The following is an 18,338-nucleotide window of genomic DNA, read 5'->3' on the forward strand; positions in this document are numbered from 1 at the left end:
TATTTTAATCAACAACACTTTTACATACAATTAAACGCTACGCTAAACTAAAAATCCACCGGAAAATCCAACACTTAGGATGAAAGTATCCAATTTTCCAACTGGCCAATACCTCGTATCGTCACAATTGGGTGCGTGCATTTTATTACTGCCGGCACTGTTTACAACCCGTACAGGCGAATTAAGTTGCGAGAGAGAGACTCTACGACGTTAGTATGGCGAAATTGCATTGTTCGCCCTTGTATGCTAATGCAGAATCCGACTCCATTCATCCCGCCGCCGCCACTCTCGCGCTCCGTTAATCATTTTGGCCGCGTTAAACAGATATTTGCGTACAGTGTTGGGCAATTCGCTTCCCTAACTTCCCATTACGTTACTGTCCAAAACACTATAAGGAGTCTTAAAGTGTACACGGGACTTCATATGGTTCGCGTGCAGGATTTCTTATCGATGTATCATATCTCGCGACTCGCTAGAACTTTCGATGAGAATATCTTGTAGTCTTGAAGAGATTTCTTAATATTTTCATCTACGTGTATATCTTTTAAATAATTCAAATCAAAGTATAAGCTTAAGATTTCGACAAATCATTACATCTCCTTTTCTTAACGCAATTATTTAAACAATTTCCAAATAAATCTTGATATCAAGCAAATACAAATTTAAAATAAATTGTAATAAAAAGTTTGTACGTTTTTCTCTTTTATAAGAGTTCAGAAACATAAGACGGGCGTCAGGAAATTTTTATCGCAATATTATTCAAATTATCTAAAGCATAAATTTAATAAATTTAAAAAGTTGCTCTCGCGCTGTTGGGAGACACCTCTGTTTCCTCGGGCATTTTTGTCGCTCTGATTGCCATAGCGTGTAGAATATGTCTCGCTGTGTACGAGACGCGTATTTGAATTTTGCGACTCACTGGAATATGTAATTCTGAAGAAAGATTTCGCACACTTACTTTCACGGAGTATTCGGCTCGCTCCCGTCGCTCGACGACGACGACGACGATGACGATGACGACGACAGGGTACGTCAAGCTGGTGGCCGTGGTAACGCACGCGAAATCGCTCGCGCCTCTTCGCGCCGAGACATCGAAGAACAATGAAAGTGCTGGTATACGCGCGCACCTCTCGGACACGCATCGCGGCAATTTCCCGCTGGAGAGTCATCCTTTCCTCTCGCGACGGCGAGCCGCGTTGCGCGCGGCTACTGTGCATGGTGTGTGCGGCGCGGCGCGAGTGAGAGACACGGAGGTAAAAGGTAAAACGGGCTTTACGCCAAATGTAGGACGGTATACTGCAACATTATAAAAGTATATATAGATACTAATTGATAGATAGAATAAGATAGAGTACTTACGAGACTATATTAAAGTCCACGTTAAACAATCTATATAGTTTGCGACGACATTCTACTTATGTATAATATTGCGCGTGCCCTGAAAAATATTTAAAGGGTCAGAAAATGCACAGAATTTAAAATACACATTTTCACACACATGCACGAAGAATTAAGCCGGTTCTACAATACGTCGCAAACGATGGCAACTGCTAGTTGAAAAGTGTTATTTCTGATTGCCGCTTGCCCAGTTACTGTCGGCCAAAAGGTTAACAAAAGTTCGCCAACTCTCTTTTGACAAGCGCAAAACATGGAAATAACACTTGGCTGGATTCGGGGAGCGCGCTATTAGCGCTATTTGCTTATTCTATCCTTGTTTTACATCTGATGAGCGATAAAGACAGAATGATGCAATAGCGCTAATAGCGCGCTTCTCGAATGCAGCCCTTTTCAACTTCCAGTTAATTGCCAGTAGCCATTGTTTACGACGTATTGTAGAATGGCCCTTAGTTAATAAGTCAAATTAAAAAAAACGAACTTAATTACACATTGTATTACCTTCAAATTAATATATAATTTTTTCTAAATTTAATTTTAATAATAATAAGAAATAAATGAAGACGCCGGCTGGCGGAGGATTGGTGGAGTAAACACAGGCCGGCGGAGAATCTGCAGCGGAGTGTCGGTGCGATGGGTCGGCCAGTCTTGGGCAAATTTTCGTGACCATCCAGTGTCCAGTGTCCAGTGTCCAGTGGGTCCGGAGGTAATTGAAGAACGGTGATATTACCGATCGTTTTGACTGCACCAAGGATAACAAACACGAAAGTTATATCTTACCAACCAAATCAGTATATTTTATATATATATTTAATAATTTATATATTTATATATTTTATATAGATGGATAATAAGGAGGCCAAAGTCGCACCAAATATAGACATTCGATGGATAGGAATCTTATCGCGGCCAGAGAGAAACCTGAGAGAGGCCATCCGCCCATCCCATCCCGGCCTTTTTCGTGTGTTGCATTTTCCGACGCGCCTGTGAGCCTGAGAAAGTGAAACTCAATTACGTCGTTTCGCTCGGTAACCGCACATGGTTTGCGTCCGTGCTAATGGATTCGTGTCCGAACTAGCCAACAGGATGAGGAGATATTCTGGCCGCGGCGGCCGCGCTCGGCCGGCCCAATTCCCAATTCCCAATTCCCAATTTCCAATTCCCAAATCCCAAATCCCAATTCTCAATTCCCAATTTCCAATTTCCAATTCTTAATTCCCAATTCTCAATTCCCAATTCTCAATTCTCAATTCTCAATTCCCAATTCCCAATTCCCAATTCTCAAATCCCAATTCCCAATTCTCAATTCCCAAAGAAGAAGAAGAAGAAGGTTTCTCTCTGTCGCGGCCGAAGGCAAGATTGATAGAATCAAATATCGATACCCGTCATGGCCGCCATATCCGGTCCGGTTACCTCTCGCATTCACAGGTCTGTTCCTTTTAGCTGAATTTTTTTTGCACCGTTCATTTTTCCTCTTTCGTCTCCAATGTGGGAGGGAAAAAGAGAGGGAGAAAAGATAAACGGTGCAACAAGTTCAGCCAAAAAGAACACACCTATAAATGTCGTCCATCGTCCATCTTTCGATTGCTTCTCGTCGCGAAAGGCGATTGGTGGAAGGTGCTTTCTTTGGTGCTTTCGTGCGCGCACGAAGGTGAATGGATGAAAAGCAATGAAGCATCGTTCGTAGGCGCATAGCGCATACTCTATGGCGACGGGATAGGAACTAGCTCGGGAACTAGGGAACGCGCAAACGGCGCAAACCCGAGCGAGCAACGAAGCGCGGCGAACAGCGGCGAATAGCCGAGTGGATGTTCGTGGGCCATCGTAGCCGGTATCGATTCACGCGGTTCTCGCCCTGGCATTCTCGTCCGTCTGGCTGAGTCTGGCACGGCTGACGGCTGACGGCGCGTTCCCGACGTTCCCGTTCCCCCGAGCGCCCGTAACCGAGACGTGCAGCGCGCGGCCAGTGGCCACCGAACGCGCGCGGTCGCCGTTATGACGGATCCGCGCGTCGCCGCATACCGTACTCGTAGGCGATTCGGCGACTCGTGCGGCACGGCACCCACGGCACCTCGCGCGCGAACCGAAGAAACACTCCTCGTCCTCCGGCGGCGACTCGCCTCACTCGTCGAGTAATGGCGCGGCCGGGATGCTAACGTTGCTAACGACGAGTAGGCCAGCTGACTACCGTGCGACGGCGGACAACATGGTAGCTCGCAGTGGCCGCGCACCGGGAGGCGATACGTTTCCGCATACGTGAGAGCACACGACCGGCGCGGGAGGGTGGAGGGTGGAGGGTGGAGAGGACGGTCGGGACGGGGGAGGTTTGGGCTACGATGAGTACTGACAGTCATGATCAGACGAAATCCTGCAAAACATCCGCGAGGAGCGACGAGGAGAGCGCGTTCGATGGTAAACGAATTAAGAAGGAGCGCAGTGACGTTTGCGTGGAGAATGGCGACGCCGCTACCGTTACCGCCGGCACCTCCACTTCCTCAGCCGCCGTCACCGTCGCCGCCGCCACCGCTGTTGCTGCTGCTGCTACCGCTACCACGGTCCTCGAGAAACGACACTTGTCGGCCGGCAGATTTGCCTCCAACGGCTTCCACGGCGATGGCGATCAGCTGCAGGACCTCGTCGCGACCAAATTCGCGACCTTGGCCAACCACGGCGCCTCCTCCAAGCAGGACAAAATTCGGATTATGATAGAGGATGGCATTAGGTTAAGTCGATTTTAAGTTTTCAGGCAACTCTCGATTGCTTTCCATCGTCAACTTACGTTTCACGCTAGAATTTATGAGATTGGTTGCCTGATATCTGCTTTTGCTATTTGTCTTTATCACGATAGAATAATCCCAGCAAGACGTTGATGATACGCCAGCAGTTTGCCAGCAGATTGGCACCTACCATCTATTATTTATGTTAATCTCGTATTCAGTCAGTTAGAGTCTGTCGATAAACTGAACAAAGTTGTTGGTTCATAGTCATTTAAATTGGAACATTATTTAAATATGTAGTTACAAAATGGTAGGTTCCATTGGCAATACGCTATCCTGTTCCGTTAGCAGATTCTGTTACATTTTTACTGACATTCCGCTGACAAAATTTGTAGCATTGCTTCTTGCAAAATTTACTTTTCACAGATTCAGTTATCTGAAGCATTCTTTTTATTCAAAATTCCTTGTGTATACGGTAGCAGGATTAGGAATTACTCTACCACTAAACTGCTCGTCATTCTGCGTGCCGTTCTGATCATTTTAATGAATATTGTACACCAATTTCTTTTATCTGCTGCATATGTCGCATCTATATGCATATAGATATTCTTTAAACAGGAAGTAAATTTATGTTTTATGTAATAAAAATGCTTAGAGATACCTGATTCTCATGGTTCTCTACCATCAGTATATTTTTAGATATTTCGTAATTATTTTGTAATTATTTAGTTATTTGTTAGACACTTGTGTCTGACAGTTCATCTGAGAATTGTAACATTAATGAGCTCTAATTTTGTACACATGTCCTTTGTTATTGATACGAAATTATTTACTATAACAAAACATTATTTATAGCAAAGCATTTATTTTTATTAATTAATATTATCTTTATTAAGTATATTTGGACGTTAGATTTCTAAAAGAAGCAAGATACTTTTATTAAACGTAAAATACTCTTTTAGAAAGTAAAATTTATTATTCTCATATTCAAAGAATATTTAAAAAATCAAAAAAATGTCCGACATGTACCTCTTTGCAGATTTTAATAATCCAACCAATTCTGTTATTATACATGAGATCTAATTCATTAATGAAAAAATTGTGTGCTAAATATTTTACATTCGCGGCATCTGCTCTCATACTTAACATCTTTATGCCCTTAAGAGATTGTTTAGCTCCGGTCGAAGTTAATAATGTATGTCATCTTTTTGAATTATAGCGAAGAATCTAGAGCGCGTGTGGACGAGATCTTCTCGCAGGTGGAACGACTTAAGCTAGAGGAAAAGTTATTGTTGTACCTGAAACTTCCGTTGCTGCTGACAAACCCGAGTGGGACCGTCGATCCGTTAAGGCAGCCGCTAAATCCATTAGGGAATCGCTACGAAATTCATCAGACCATCATGTGGATTAAGACTCATTTAGAAGAAGACCCGGATGTATCTTTACCGAAGCAAGAAGTGTACGATGAATACAAGTAAGTTTGCCATACGTACATAATGCAGAGGGGAGAAATTTAGAATTACGCACGTCTTTGTAATTACAAATTAGTTGATTAATTTCAAGTCAATTTTTGCTTAGAAATTTGTGCTTTGCGATATTTTACTCGGTTCAATTCTCAATATTTTCCTATATGATCTGAAAATGTCATATTAAAGTGAAAAATTAAATGAAGGAGATGGATAATATATCTGTGCTATCCATTTATAGTGAAACTTTATAGATATTGATTTGATTGTTTGTGAATATATCTGTCTTCTAATAACTTTTTAAAAAACATTTCTTGCATACGATTTTTATTTTCAGCATGTATTGCACAAGAAATTCTATGAAGCCGTTATCGACGGCCGATTTTGGAAAAGTCATGAAACAAGTGTATCCGCGAGTGCGCCCTCGTAGACTAGGCACACGAGGTAACTCTCGCTACTGTTACGCTGGTATGCGCAAGCGAATTAAATTGGATCCTCCAACACTGCCAAAGATATCTGGCTCTGACACTGTGAGTAGCAAATGATATATTCTATAATTTTTACGTAATATATTTTATCGATCAAACTTCTCGCTATTATGTTTCAGAAAGTTGCTTAAATTTCTTTTCTCTCTTTTTCTTTTTTTTTCTCTTTCTCATCTTGATTTTTTATTTGTTATGTTTTAAATTTAAAGCTTGTATATCAATATTATATTACGTGATAATTATTACATTAGATAGATTCTTTCGATTATTTCTACTTTTTTTTCTACAAATACTCTCTCTTTTTAAATTCTTTTTTAAACATCAAAATATCTAATATGTAAATGCGTAACATTTAACTGTATAAATTATATAATAAATTCAGGAGGAACACTCGGAGGAAAATACCACTGAGGAAATGTTAGGCGCTGCATCTACATTGATAAGAGAATGGGCAGAAAAAACGTTGGGCCAGAAATTTCCAAATTTGAGTGCCTTAGCGCGGCATCTTGTTGATAATTTTCGAGTCGATACTCGGTCTTTGGCTGCTGTATGCATTCTTGCAACTTCGGACCAGCATGATGCTTCGTCTAATAAAGGTGAGCAACACTTGTTGAATACTATAAAATACATCCTCGTTTATCCATTTTCTTGCAATTGAATAATTGATTCTCAATTCTCAATCGTTAGAGGTGATCTCGGATCTACCGACAACGCCTGTAGGTGGTAAGCCTGCTAAGCTTCGAGAGGCACAGTTGCAATTGCAGCGCAAGCTTCAGCAACGCGAGCATATAAAAGATCAGAAGCATCGTTGTCCCGATACCATTGTACAGGTATGTAACGTAATGTAATATTCTAATTTCGTTGTTAAAGATTGTGTAAAGTTAGCCGTTTGCTGAACTATTTTTCATTTTCTTTTGAATATATAAAGAGATTGGAGTAACGTGGTGTCAGTCCTCCGGAAATGTGTCAATAACTTGTAAATAGTATTCAAGAACTAGAACATAATACATTTCTAATTTAATTAATACAATTAAAAGTTTGATTATATACTTTTGATTATACAAAATATAATTGATTTTTCACAGAGCAAAGAAAAAGCCATCGACACTAAAGGAAATGTCAGCAAAGGATGCAAGAAAGTTAAGTCCAATCAGTCACCTCAAGGTACAAATGCAGCAGCAACAACAGTGGTCGCACAAAACTCACTGGCAAAAGTGAACTTATCCGCTATAGTCTATAACCGGCAAAGAAAGGTATCGAAAACTTGCAATCAACAGCAACAGCAGCAACAAACTTGCAATGTCTCCCAAGAGTCTAACTGTGATAACCTAGTGGTACAATCGCGCGACGACAAACAGAGTAATAGCAACCTTAGAGTAATGATGAGTGCGCAGCGCGATGTCAAAGGTAAAAATTCCAGGAAACGTGCCAATAATCCAATTGTAGCACAGCAGGAGCCCAGCCCTGAAAAACAGACGAAGCTCACGGAGGAGAGTCCAGAGCATTCCAACGCTTTGTTACCCAAGTTAGCGTCTATCCAACGCGCCGGCAAGATATCAGTGATACTAGCTAGCAATTCAAAATCTATCAAGTGCAAAGCAGAGACTGTGGACAGTCAACTTGCTAAAAACTGTGATATTGACTCGTCGAAGAGTTGTTCCACTACCGGCAACGTGGTGGAAACGTCCTCGGGACTTCTCACGAGGGACCAGATCCGCCTCCTGCAAGATACGCCAGTATTCAAGGATGGGAAGGTTCGTGACATCGACACGGACGCCTTGGACGATTATTTGAACGGCGGGAACAATTCGCAGGAGCAGGAGGAGGAGTTGCTACAGTATTTTCAGCAAAGTAGCTCGTCTAGTTCCGATGTGGAAACCAGCGTCGTTGGTTCCGATGCTGAGCAGATCTCTCGGTCGGACAAAGTGTCGCAGCTGCGATTGATATTGCAACAGAATCTGAAAGCGCCCGTCATCGCCGCCGAACTGACGCCCGTAGCCGTTGTTCGGCAAAACGTTGCCGAGAGCGTTGTGGAGAAACGGGACCCCGTGCAGAAACATAATCTCATACTCCCGACACTTCTGAATCACCCTAATCCGGGCAATACGCGACGTCGTGTCAGTTTCGAAACTAATGTCGTCGAGCATGTCCAAGAGCCGGCGACGCCGAGTGTAGCCAATACTGTGCCACAGAGTCCAAATACGCGACGCAGAATATTTAACTTCACCCCGATCTCACCCGGACCGCATTCCCCTATTAACGGCCGCGCGTCCAAGTCGAACTCGGCGAACGCGAGTCCATTTGTATCTCCGCGTAACACCCCGGTGCTGAGGTCGCGCAGTAACGTTCAAGCCGGCAGTTCCAGATCGCGCGGCCAAAAGACGCTCTCTCGTTCCATCTCGTGCAGCGTGCCGTACACCATCAAGACGACGGACACCTTCATCGTACCGACGTCGAGCGGAGCGGAACACACGCGGCAAGTGCTGACAGTGGCAACGACCAAGTCGTCGGAGGTAAAGACTTGAATCGAATAAAAATAAGCTTGACTAGATCCAAGTCCGACTAGGCAATGATAAAGAATTTATATATATACAGGATACGGTTGACCTGTATATAGTTGACCTGTATATAGTTGATTAACATTAATATACATGTTGTAATATACAGTAATATGCATGCCGTTAATATACATGAATATCGTTTGATGGATAACGGAGTATTCAAAATATAATTCATAATATTCGCGTGAGTGTGTTAATGACTACTTGGCTAAAGAAAATTTGAGTACAGGGCGAAATTAATGCCGTTGTTTATTGTAAATGTGTCTCATACTTTGAATACACTATATCTGCGGATACTTGTGCTTGTATTAAGTCGTGTATCCTGGCTTTAATTTTCCTAAAAGCAAACCTATCATATTTAAATTTATTGAGAATGGAAGAGCAATTAAAGGATAACTTTTCTCTCTTTGCAAAAGAAAGAACACAGATTAGAAACGTATTTGAGATGTACATATAAAGTAATATATAAAAACATGGCAGGCTTCGCGATAAAATATTTATAAAATGTTTTCTTGATGTAGGTCGTTCTGAAGGGACCACCGTACACTGCGTATCTGGACTTGACGCCTCAGAAACAATTGTTAATCAATTATCCGAGTCAAGAGAATTTGCAAGAAATCAAGAACGTATATCAGAAGGGTCAGCTACCTCCGCCCGATCAGGAAATCACGGAGCTGCTTCACACTGGCAGACACTTGAGCAACGAGCAATTATTCTACAGATCGCAATCGGTGCCGTTGCACAGGATGATAAATCCCGTGTCGTTAATGTCTCCGATCGCCACGCAGCAATGCTTATCATCGGTACAGAGTCAAAGCTTCAATCCGTCGACGAGTAGTTCCGTTGCGCCTACCCCGGTGCCGAGCGAGTACAATGACTTCGGTTCTTCCATCGGACAAGAGGGCGCGTATCTGTTGGACGATACGAATTTCATGTCGGACGACCAGCAGTTCTTGATGACGGATGACAAGGGGATCACGTCCGAGAACATTAATAACATTCTCACGATTTTAGACGAGGAAGGTCAGCCAAATTTGCAAATGTTGTCTGAACAGACTACGGAGGAGACGTTGAACAATACGATTGTTCTTGACGGTTTGCCGAACGCCAATTTAAATCTATCGGAGGAGGATATGTTGGATCCGTCGAGTATCCTCGCTGACGCCGGTGGCGCGTTACAGAAAATGATGCAGTCGCGGTCGTATCCGAATACGCCGTTGCCGGCACCGGTATCCGCGTACACGCCCTCCTATACGGAGGACAGCAACGGCTCCAGATCGTACCCGTCGACGCCTCTGCATACGATGCAATCCCAGGAGGTGTACCAGGATTCAGGCGAGCCGATACTGTCCAGTCCCATCCTTAATTCTATCGGTTTACAGGGCGACGCGAGAAACATCGCTGTCGCCACCGTGACGGGTGTCACGGTCGGCACCGACGTTGACATCGCCGTTGCCGCTTCTTCCAACAATCTCTGCAGGAACGTCGCTGATCTTTTGGAGGCCAGTTTTCTCGGAGAAGCCGATACGGAGACGGACGATCTGGATCCTCTCGGTAATTTTGACGGCCTGCAAGATATGGATTCGTTGACGCCACTGTTCAATGAAGTCACGGAGCCTAATCGCTGAGACCATCTTTTCGGTCTATCGTAATTTCGCATTTGCACAGGGAGAGGTGTGATAAAATATAGACTGTTTGGGTCCGGTGGTTCTCAATCGTATTATCTCATAGACCACTTTAGAGTAAATGAGAGGCGGTTAGAAGCAAGATATGTAAGTGAATTTTAATAAGAACTAAGATATTATTATTCAACTTTAAGATGTAGGATAATTCGGAATCTTGCGTATCTATTATGATATGATGTAATTCGATCATACAATTTCGATCATACAAAATATTTTAATTATTTTTTACTACAAATTGTGTATATAGATTTCTTATAGAAGACATTATTTCAGCTTATAGTAAATTATATTTTGACACGCAATTTACTATCCAGGCTGTATTGACGACTGTCTAATCTTCATCGCAATAAAAAGTAGTATCGAAATGTCTCAAGACTCTGAAAAATTCGCGAGATTTTTTAAAAAAAGATACATGTTTTTAAATTATTAAAGATTATACATCGTTAAGTATATGATATATATATCATTAAAAAGGAATGTTTGTTTTTTTTCTACGAGACTTTGTTTTATTCCTCGGAAAAATTTGTGACCCCCTTTGCAAAATCACGTAAATACACGTTTTAAATGCAAATTTGTATTCTGGATATACCGAACACTTCATACGAGAATATAACTTGAAATAACTTGTACGTTTTGGTCTTTTGTGTGCATCAAATATCTCTGTGAAACTAAACTTGTACATTTTTGTGAATTCTTAGGATATCGAGTTGTCAACATTTTATATTCGACATCACAACGTATCTTTTAATTAACGTACGTTGATTAAAATTTATCATTTTTCATTGCATTGCTTCAACTTGACCATCAAACGAGTCACGTTTAACTGATTTCTAATTATTAATGGAACTTCTAGCTATCTGATGATACGACAACTAGGAAAAAGCTATAAAAAAGAAGTACCCAAAGAATTTTTATTCTGTATTCCAAGAGAAAGGAGGCTGATTGCTTTACACGACGCTTAATTATTTTATATGATGCCTAATTGTGCAATCCTACATGAGTGAGGTTCATTAAATGAATTAAGTAATGAATATTCGCTGTAGCTTTCAGGCGCTGGAAGGGTTGAGAACCACTCGTGCGACTTTATCCAAAAGAACGAGATACAAAATGCGCCAACTATCAGTGATGTTCTCCTGACAATTCTTTTGGATTATTACGCGAGGCGAGCGAGGACACTCGACTAAAACTAAATTTAACCGACATCGAATTAAGCGATAGTACGAGCAAAGACGTGAGTAACGAGGCCCAATGTTCGCCGCGAGCGATTGTGAACGACGGTTAGAATGCGACGTATTTACTAAACGCACAAGTAACTTTAGGTAGGGATTAATCTCGTTATAATCGTATAAGCAGAATCGAATTCATGTAGCTTAATTCCACATCTAAAATCCGAATTCAAGTAGTTGTCGATATTGCGTGTTTGAGAGAGAGAAAAAAAAGAGAAAAGAGATACTCGTCCTGTTTGACAAAGAGAAGCGCTTGTTGGCGAAGATCACCGGAGAGACCGGGCACTTGCCACGTGTGTGTGTATGTATTGCGATTACATTAGAAATGTGTATGGACAATCAGTAGATGTTAGTCACACTTGAGAAGCACCTTGATCAGGCATAATACGCTTAATTAAGTTACGAGATTTTCCTCGGTTTCTTTTTTGCCCGATTTCCGCTGGCAATCTGACTGTCAGATTATGTCGATTGACGTCATTCAGCTGCAATAATCTATTCTGCTGGCAAACCGCTAGCATATCGTTAACATTTGCTTACTGGGTTCGGGAAACAGCTTTGTTTTGAACGACATCGCCGCCGTCGCCGCATCTATAGGGTATCTAATAACCATATCACGTATCGTAGGCAGGTAGAGCAGGTTAAACTGAATGGAAAAGTCCTCTATCGTTTTTCGAAATAATTAATGAGAAATTAATTAATAAGTGGAACGGCGCGCACCTCTATCAGCCGCCATGAATCCATGATGTACGTGTAACGCTGGATCAACTGAAACCTTTATTAATTAAACTTTCTCTCTCCACCGAGATTGAAATCGGTCTTGGAATTTGCAACCAATTACAAGTATAATTATTTGTACTGTAAAATTTAATAGTCGCACGCATAATCGCGTCTAGATTTGTAACTATTATATTTACCCTGGCCGACAATGGGTTTAGATATCTTCCCTTTAGGTTCCATCCTTTTAATTTTGGTTTTATATTTTATTTATTTGGTAATGAAACAAAACAATTTCATCACTTAAACGATGGATTGACGTAAACTACAGAATTATAAGAGCCACATCTAAGTTACACTTTCTTAAAAATTGTTAATGTAACTATAGTATTTGTAACTGTATTAAATTGTATTAAGTTTTAAGTATATTAACGAGTTAAATAAATTTGTTTAATTATTTCAATTAATTAATTTCTCATTAATTATTACGAAAATTACGAAATGGCAAAGAGATTTTCTGTTCAGTTTAATCCGCTCTATCTACTCTATCTACGAGCAGTGTTATATCTATTATCAGACACCCTGTACATGTCAATTTCATATCAATGATCAATTGCATCGATTTTCTCATTAAGGGATTAAAACGTCAGAACAACAATGTCACGTACATTGTTACGGAAATTTTATTCTAAAATTTCGACGACGCACGTTGGGATTTTTGAACGGTTTAGACGACGCTCGCTAGCTCGGAATTCCGAGCGAACGCTCAGCTCAATATAAATATTTGGTTTATCCTGCGGTTATCGGACGGCCGTTGATAGGCTGAGAGTGTTTTTAGAAACTTAGTTTTGGGCCCCCATCTGGACCTCAGCCTATCAACGGCTGTCCGATAACCGTAGGATAAACCAAATATCTATATTGACCTGAGCGTTAGCTCGGAATTCCAAGCTAGCGAGCGTCGTCTAAACCGTTCAAAAATTTCAACGTGCGTCGTCGAAATTTTAGGATAAAATTTCCGTAACGTAACATCAGAAACGTCAGGATGCTTCGCAGATATTTTTAACACACTTGAGAAACGTCAAATCGGTTTCTCGCACTTAATATCACCTATATGGAAAAAAAATGATATTAACAGCATTAGTCTAATTAAAAACAATCTTATTAATTTAATAGTATTAATAAGATAAATAACATTTTATTAAAACAAGAGCATTACGTATTTGTTTTGTTAATACTGTTATTGAGCTAAAAGCTAATTATCTTCAATTATAATATTGTAATATTATGTTGTAATATTATAATATTGTAATTATATTACAATATTACACTATTGTAATATTATAATATGTTAATATAATATCCTTTTCTTCTGTGTACATTTACCCCTCGTACATCGTAATAATGTGAGTGCTTTTGTATCTTTCAATATAGTAAAACAGTCAAGTGTTTTCGACTATATTTATATGAAAAAAAAATAGGAATTGTATGCTTTTTGTCCAAGTATACAATCTTACAGAAAAAAAATAGAAATGCATTTTACAAAAAAAGTGAGACAAAATTGTTCAAATGTTTCTCGCGGGAACTATGGCTGCATTCCGATATTCACTGTCAGCAACTTTCAGTACCTACTGAAAATCTATAGTATCGTGACATAAAATATAGATTTGCAGTACTCTGACAGTGAATATCGGAGAATGCAGCCTATTATGAACGTATAGACTCAAATACTGCGAGAAATGTATTTTTCTGATTATTTATAATGACATTGTTTCTCGAATCTGTGGTCACATGCGAGAATTCTCGGATCCTGGATTCTTCGAAATGCTTTATAGCGTGTGGGGGAACAAGACCGACGTCGCAGTCAAGAAGGATATGAAAAATAGAATAGAGTGGATATTAATATGTTATATTTGGTTGTCAAAAGTATTGTATGGGGATAGGGTAGGAATTTTGGGCGGTAAATTGAACGACATTATCTATAATTGTACATTGGTTCTGCTTTACGTTTCTCTCGATCAGAGATATATAATAGATGTATAACGACACTAACAACAAAGCCAATTGGAAATTCAACGCGTCGTGAACGAGGAGGAGATTGATCGTCCAATTAAAATGTCGACGCGCCAGGAAGAGGCGAGATATCGTCCTTGCCGGGGACTTGTGACTCATCCGGGATCGTTCGATCGTGTATTCGATTCTCCAAGAAATCGTCTGACTTTGTTTGTTTATCTTGTTATGTAATACACCGCGGTTGGCAGGGCCCAGTCATAAAAAAGCAGTATCTGCTTTATGCGCACCGGTAATGCGACCCGGCGCAGACGATTACATATTGCTTTGTAAATAAAAAACCTCTTTTTTTTTGTAGAACGAATCGATCATTTACATAAATTTTCCTCTTGCACTTTTATTTGCTGCGGTCTATTCAAGATAAGAAAAATTTAACGCAGCGACGAGAGACATGTATCTCGACTCGCATGCGTTGTAGAACGATTTATAAAAGTAAACATTTTTTTTATAAATGCTTTTTTGTAAATACTTTTTATACATGCCTTTTTTGTATATTTAGGGATCAAAATCTTTCGAAAATAACTCGGCATAAGCGCGAGTAAAAATGTAAAGGAAAACCGTTTCAGACGAAAGTTTTAATATTTATAGATATTCCATATTTATATAAATATTATTCGACATTTAATATATTCCATAATCGCGAATTTACATTTTTAAATATATACCCGTGTTTTTCGTTTCTCAGAATTCGAAAAATTTTAGATGAAGCAATTATTGAACAACGCTATATCATCGAAATCGTATTTTTGAAAAATGAACTGGAAACGCGCGCGTGATACTCGATAACAATTTACTCCGAGTTATATGCTCTATTTCTATTATAAAATAATGAACATAATTATTTCCATGCGTAATTAATTGCATGCGTGTGTAACGTTTATTTATAGCGCGTGCCGACGATTTAAATTGAGCGGATTGGCGCCATATTTGATATTTATAGTTCCATTCGAGCGATGTTTACTTCCAGATGGCGCAACGATCACTGGTCATCCGAAGATTCTGAAGTACAGGGTGTCTCACAAGTCCAGCTTCGCAAGCCTCGTAGATCAATGACGCATTTCATACAATACCTATAAATATCAATGACCGTGCGATTTTTGACTGTATAAATTTTATGTTTTGAGAATAATGGTGGACATATCAAGCGGATTACGTAAACTGAAAGCCTTTGTTCCGTCCTTTCGATATCTTTTTTACGACGCTGGATTTATGGGACGTCCTGTACGTGGGAACTCGACGAGCCGAGATCAACCGTGATTGGCTGTAATACGTATCTCAAGGATAGAGGTCAGTGTGTCTTCAAGGTTCTGAGAAATAAAAAATACTAACAAAGAGAGTCCGTAAGCTATATATATATTTTCGTCTTCGAACGCGCTGGGGCGATTGTAGAAAACCAATAAAGCTACGACGCGCGTCGTAGGTGGTCATCAGTAATCAGTGGTCCACAGTGGTCATCCTATCGTGACGTTGTCTCGATATACGTGTCCCTTTTTGTGGTACAAAGTACGACGTTGCTTTACTACGACAGTAGAGTGTAACTACGTTTTCGGCAACGAACCGCGTGGAATTCCTATTTTCGGCAAAATGCTGCGTGAGTACTTACACATATATGCGTAAATAGAAAATCAGTCTCTTAAAAAATTTATCTCGAGACCTTTCCAGCTCTTTGCTGTGAGAACTTATTACCATTCAAGTCGATTCCATGCAAATTTTTGCCAATTGTTCTGTTCGACGGGAAATAGCCGGCTTTTGGTTTTCATATCGTGTGCGAATAAAAACAAAGAAAATTGTTCTTTAAAAAGATCTCTCAGGAAAGTGATTATATTTTCCATATTATTTATACGTATATTATACAATTTACTTTTAACACATTCCTCTGTTAAATCAAGTTTTATTTTCTTGTGTTCTTTGTTGTTGCAAAATTTGTGGCTGATCAAAAACAATTTGTCTCTTTATCAGAACATATTATTTTTTTCTCTTTTTTTTTTGCAATCTTTAGATTGCAAAGTGAAATAAATTCTTGTTTTACTTGGTCGTGATGAAAGGGGCAAAAAAGTATAATAAAAATATAAAAACTTAGTAAATGTAAGTATTTCTATTATAAAAAATTATTTGTAATTTATTAGACAAAATAAAATGGGATTTGACCTGGTAAAATTATTACTCCTGCTCTTACTAAAGCTTACAAACTGTTTTACATGTTTTTTAATTTATTTTTTCCACAATTTTTTAATTTATATTTTTATTAAACTGTAAATATGAAGTTATTATATTTTATTCACGATATATGTTTATTTTAATTAAATTGATCGTAAAAGATCACGTTTCTTTTTCCTTTTCAAAATATATACATATAACTGACACTAATAATTAATAATCATAAATATTTTATTACTGTTGATATGAAAAATAATATGGAAACTATAATATCAAAACATTACTTATCTTTAAACTTGAATTTGAATTTATTTATATTCATATCTGCTCTTTGCATTTAACATAAAGCAGATACATAAATGTAAGAAACTAGCTAGTGAAATGGTCATTGTCCGTTTTATCAAAACTAATTATTCTCGAAAAAAAAAAATAGTAATACGAAAGAAATTATTTTACAATTTCGTCATACTATCACAAAAGGACGACCTGTTCTGTTATTACTTGTGATATATATGATATTTGATGAAGTTTGACATATTTTTCTCTGAAGAAAGAAATGAAAGAGGAAGTATAAATGTTTATTTGGAAAATAAATATTTACATTGAAAGTGTAACTAAAGGCCGGTTTTCACACGCAATGATTGGTGGCGCCAGGCCGCGCCAGTCGACTAACGCCAGTAAAAATGCAAGTGTAAACACTTGATACAAACTGGCGCTAGTAATGTGGCGTTTACTGGCGGTTATTGGCCAAAGCATATAACCTCAAATTTGGAGGTTATATGCTTGCTGTCATTTACTGTGTGTTTAATAAATGTTAAATATTTTCCATAGTATACGCCAATCACTGTGTAAATACTTGTGAGTTTGCTAGTCGGTTCTGGCGCCAATGAATGCCAGTCAGTTGGCGCCACTAATCATTGCGTGTGAAAACCGGCCTTAAGAAAAACTATATTTTAGTACAGATATAGCATAGACAGATAGTATAGATAATAATGTATTGTACATTATTTATAGGAACTGCGTCGATATTCGTGCTTCTTGCCATCTCGGGAATCATTGCACAAGATTGCGAAGACAAAGGCGCGCAATGTTCCACGACGCCGGCGTCGGAGTTCAATCAAGACACCAACTGGCAGTCGGCTACCTCGGTTTACGATTTCCACGCGAACGATATCTTGGGCAAGGATGTCTCATTGGACAAATATCGTGGCCATGTCCTCATCATTGTTAACGTTGCCAGCAACTGCGGTTTAACGGACACCAATTACAAGCAGCTCCAGGAGTTGTATAATAAATACAGCGAGAAGGAAGGCTTGCGAATTCTTGCGTTTCCTTCTAATCAGTTTGCTGGCCAGGAACCGGGCACTTCTCAGGAGATACTGAACTTCGTGAAGCAGTACAATGTTACTTTTGACATGTTCGAGAAAATTGACGTAAACGGAGAGAATGCCCATCCGCTGTGGAAGTGGATGAAGACCCAGAAAGAGGGTCTCATTACCAACGCTATTAAATGGAATTTTACCAAATTTATTGTAGACAAGGAGGGCAAAGTAGTTGAGAGATTCGCTCCGTCTACTGAACCGTTAAGCATGGAAGAAACTTTGAAGAAATACTTTTAAGTTTTTACGCTTGCTCCCCTTTTCTCGGTATCTTTTCCTTTGTATCTACATATTTCCAATAACTCCTTTTTTTATTTAGTATATAACTATATAGTTATACATGCATAATTAAATGTAATGCTAACAATGTATGGAAAATTTTTTTCCTTTTATTACATTCTTTTTTTTTTTTAATATTTTCAAATAATGTATGGAAAAATACATCGTATTTAAAGACGATATAAATAATGAAAATAAAATTATTTT

The 18,338-nt window shown here is 39.3% G+C and overlaps 3 protein-coding genes across 4 annotated transcripts in view; 2 read left to right on the forward strand and 1 right to left on the reverse strand.

Moving 5' to 3' along the window:
• The window catches only part of LOC112462969, a 5,029-nt gene extending 3,374 nt beyond the window's left edge, over positions 1-1,655 (reverse strand). Inside the window, exons 1-2 of one of the 2 annotated variants that reach the window (XM_025029073.1) lie at positions 1,360-1,655; positions 959-1,296 (exon numbers count right to left, since the gene is read on the reverse strand). The gene's annotated coding sequence lies outside the window, so the exon portion shown is untranslated. Of the gene's footprint in view, positions 1-958; positions 1,337-1,359 lie in introns of those variants that run through there. The other variant, XM_025029082.1, reaches the window with a different exon arrangement.
• Positions 1,656-3,032: 1,377 nt separating this feature from the next.
• On the forward strand, positions 3,033-12,712 carry LOC112462960 (DNA-binding protein RFX7). Its single transcript, XM_025029063.1, has 7 exons — positions 3,033-4,117; positions 5,332-5,586; positions 5,916-6,108; positions 6,446-6,659; positions 6,751-6,893; positions 7,149-8,576; positions 9,146-12,712. Exons 1-7 carry the CDS (start codon positions 3,732-3,734, stop codon positions 10,250-10,252), a joined length of 3,726 nt encoding a protein of 1,241 aa, XP_024884831.1. The 5' UTR covers positions 3,033-3,731; the 3' UTR covers positions 10,253-12,712.
• Positions 12,713-15,622: 2,910 nt separating this feature from the next.
• Positions 15,623-18,223, forward strand: LOC112463011 (probable phospholipid hydroperoxide glutathione peroxidase). Its single transcript, XM_025029145.1, has 2 exons — positions 15,623-15,907; positions 17,488-18,223. The coding sequence occupies exons 1-2, from the start codon at positions 15,901-15,903 to the stop codon at positions 18,090-18,092; spliced, it is 612 nt and encodes a 203-aa protein (XP_024884913.1). The 5' UTR covers positions 15,623-15,900; the 3' UTR covers positions 18,093-18,223.
• The last annotated feature ends 115 nt before the right edge of the window (positions 18,224-18,338 follow it).

This window comes from Temnothorax curvispinosus, unplaced genomic scaffold (assembly GCF_003070985.1).
Source record: "Temnothorax curvispinosus isolate PA1 unplaced genomic scaffold, ASM307098v1 QBEX01001367.1, whole genome shotgun sequence".
Lineage (NCBI taxonomy): Eukaryota > Metazoa > Arthropoda > Insecta > Hymenoptera > Formicidae > Temnothorax > Temnothorax curvispinosus.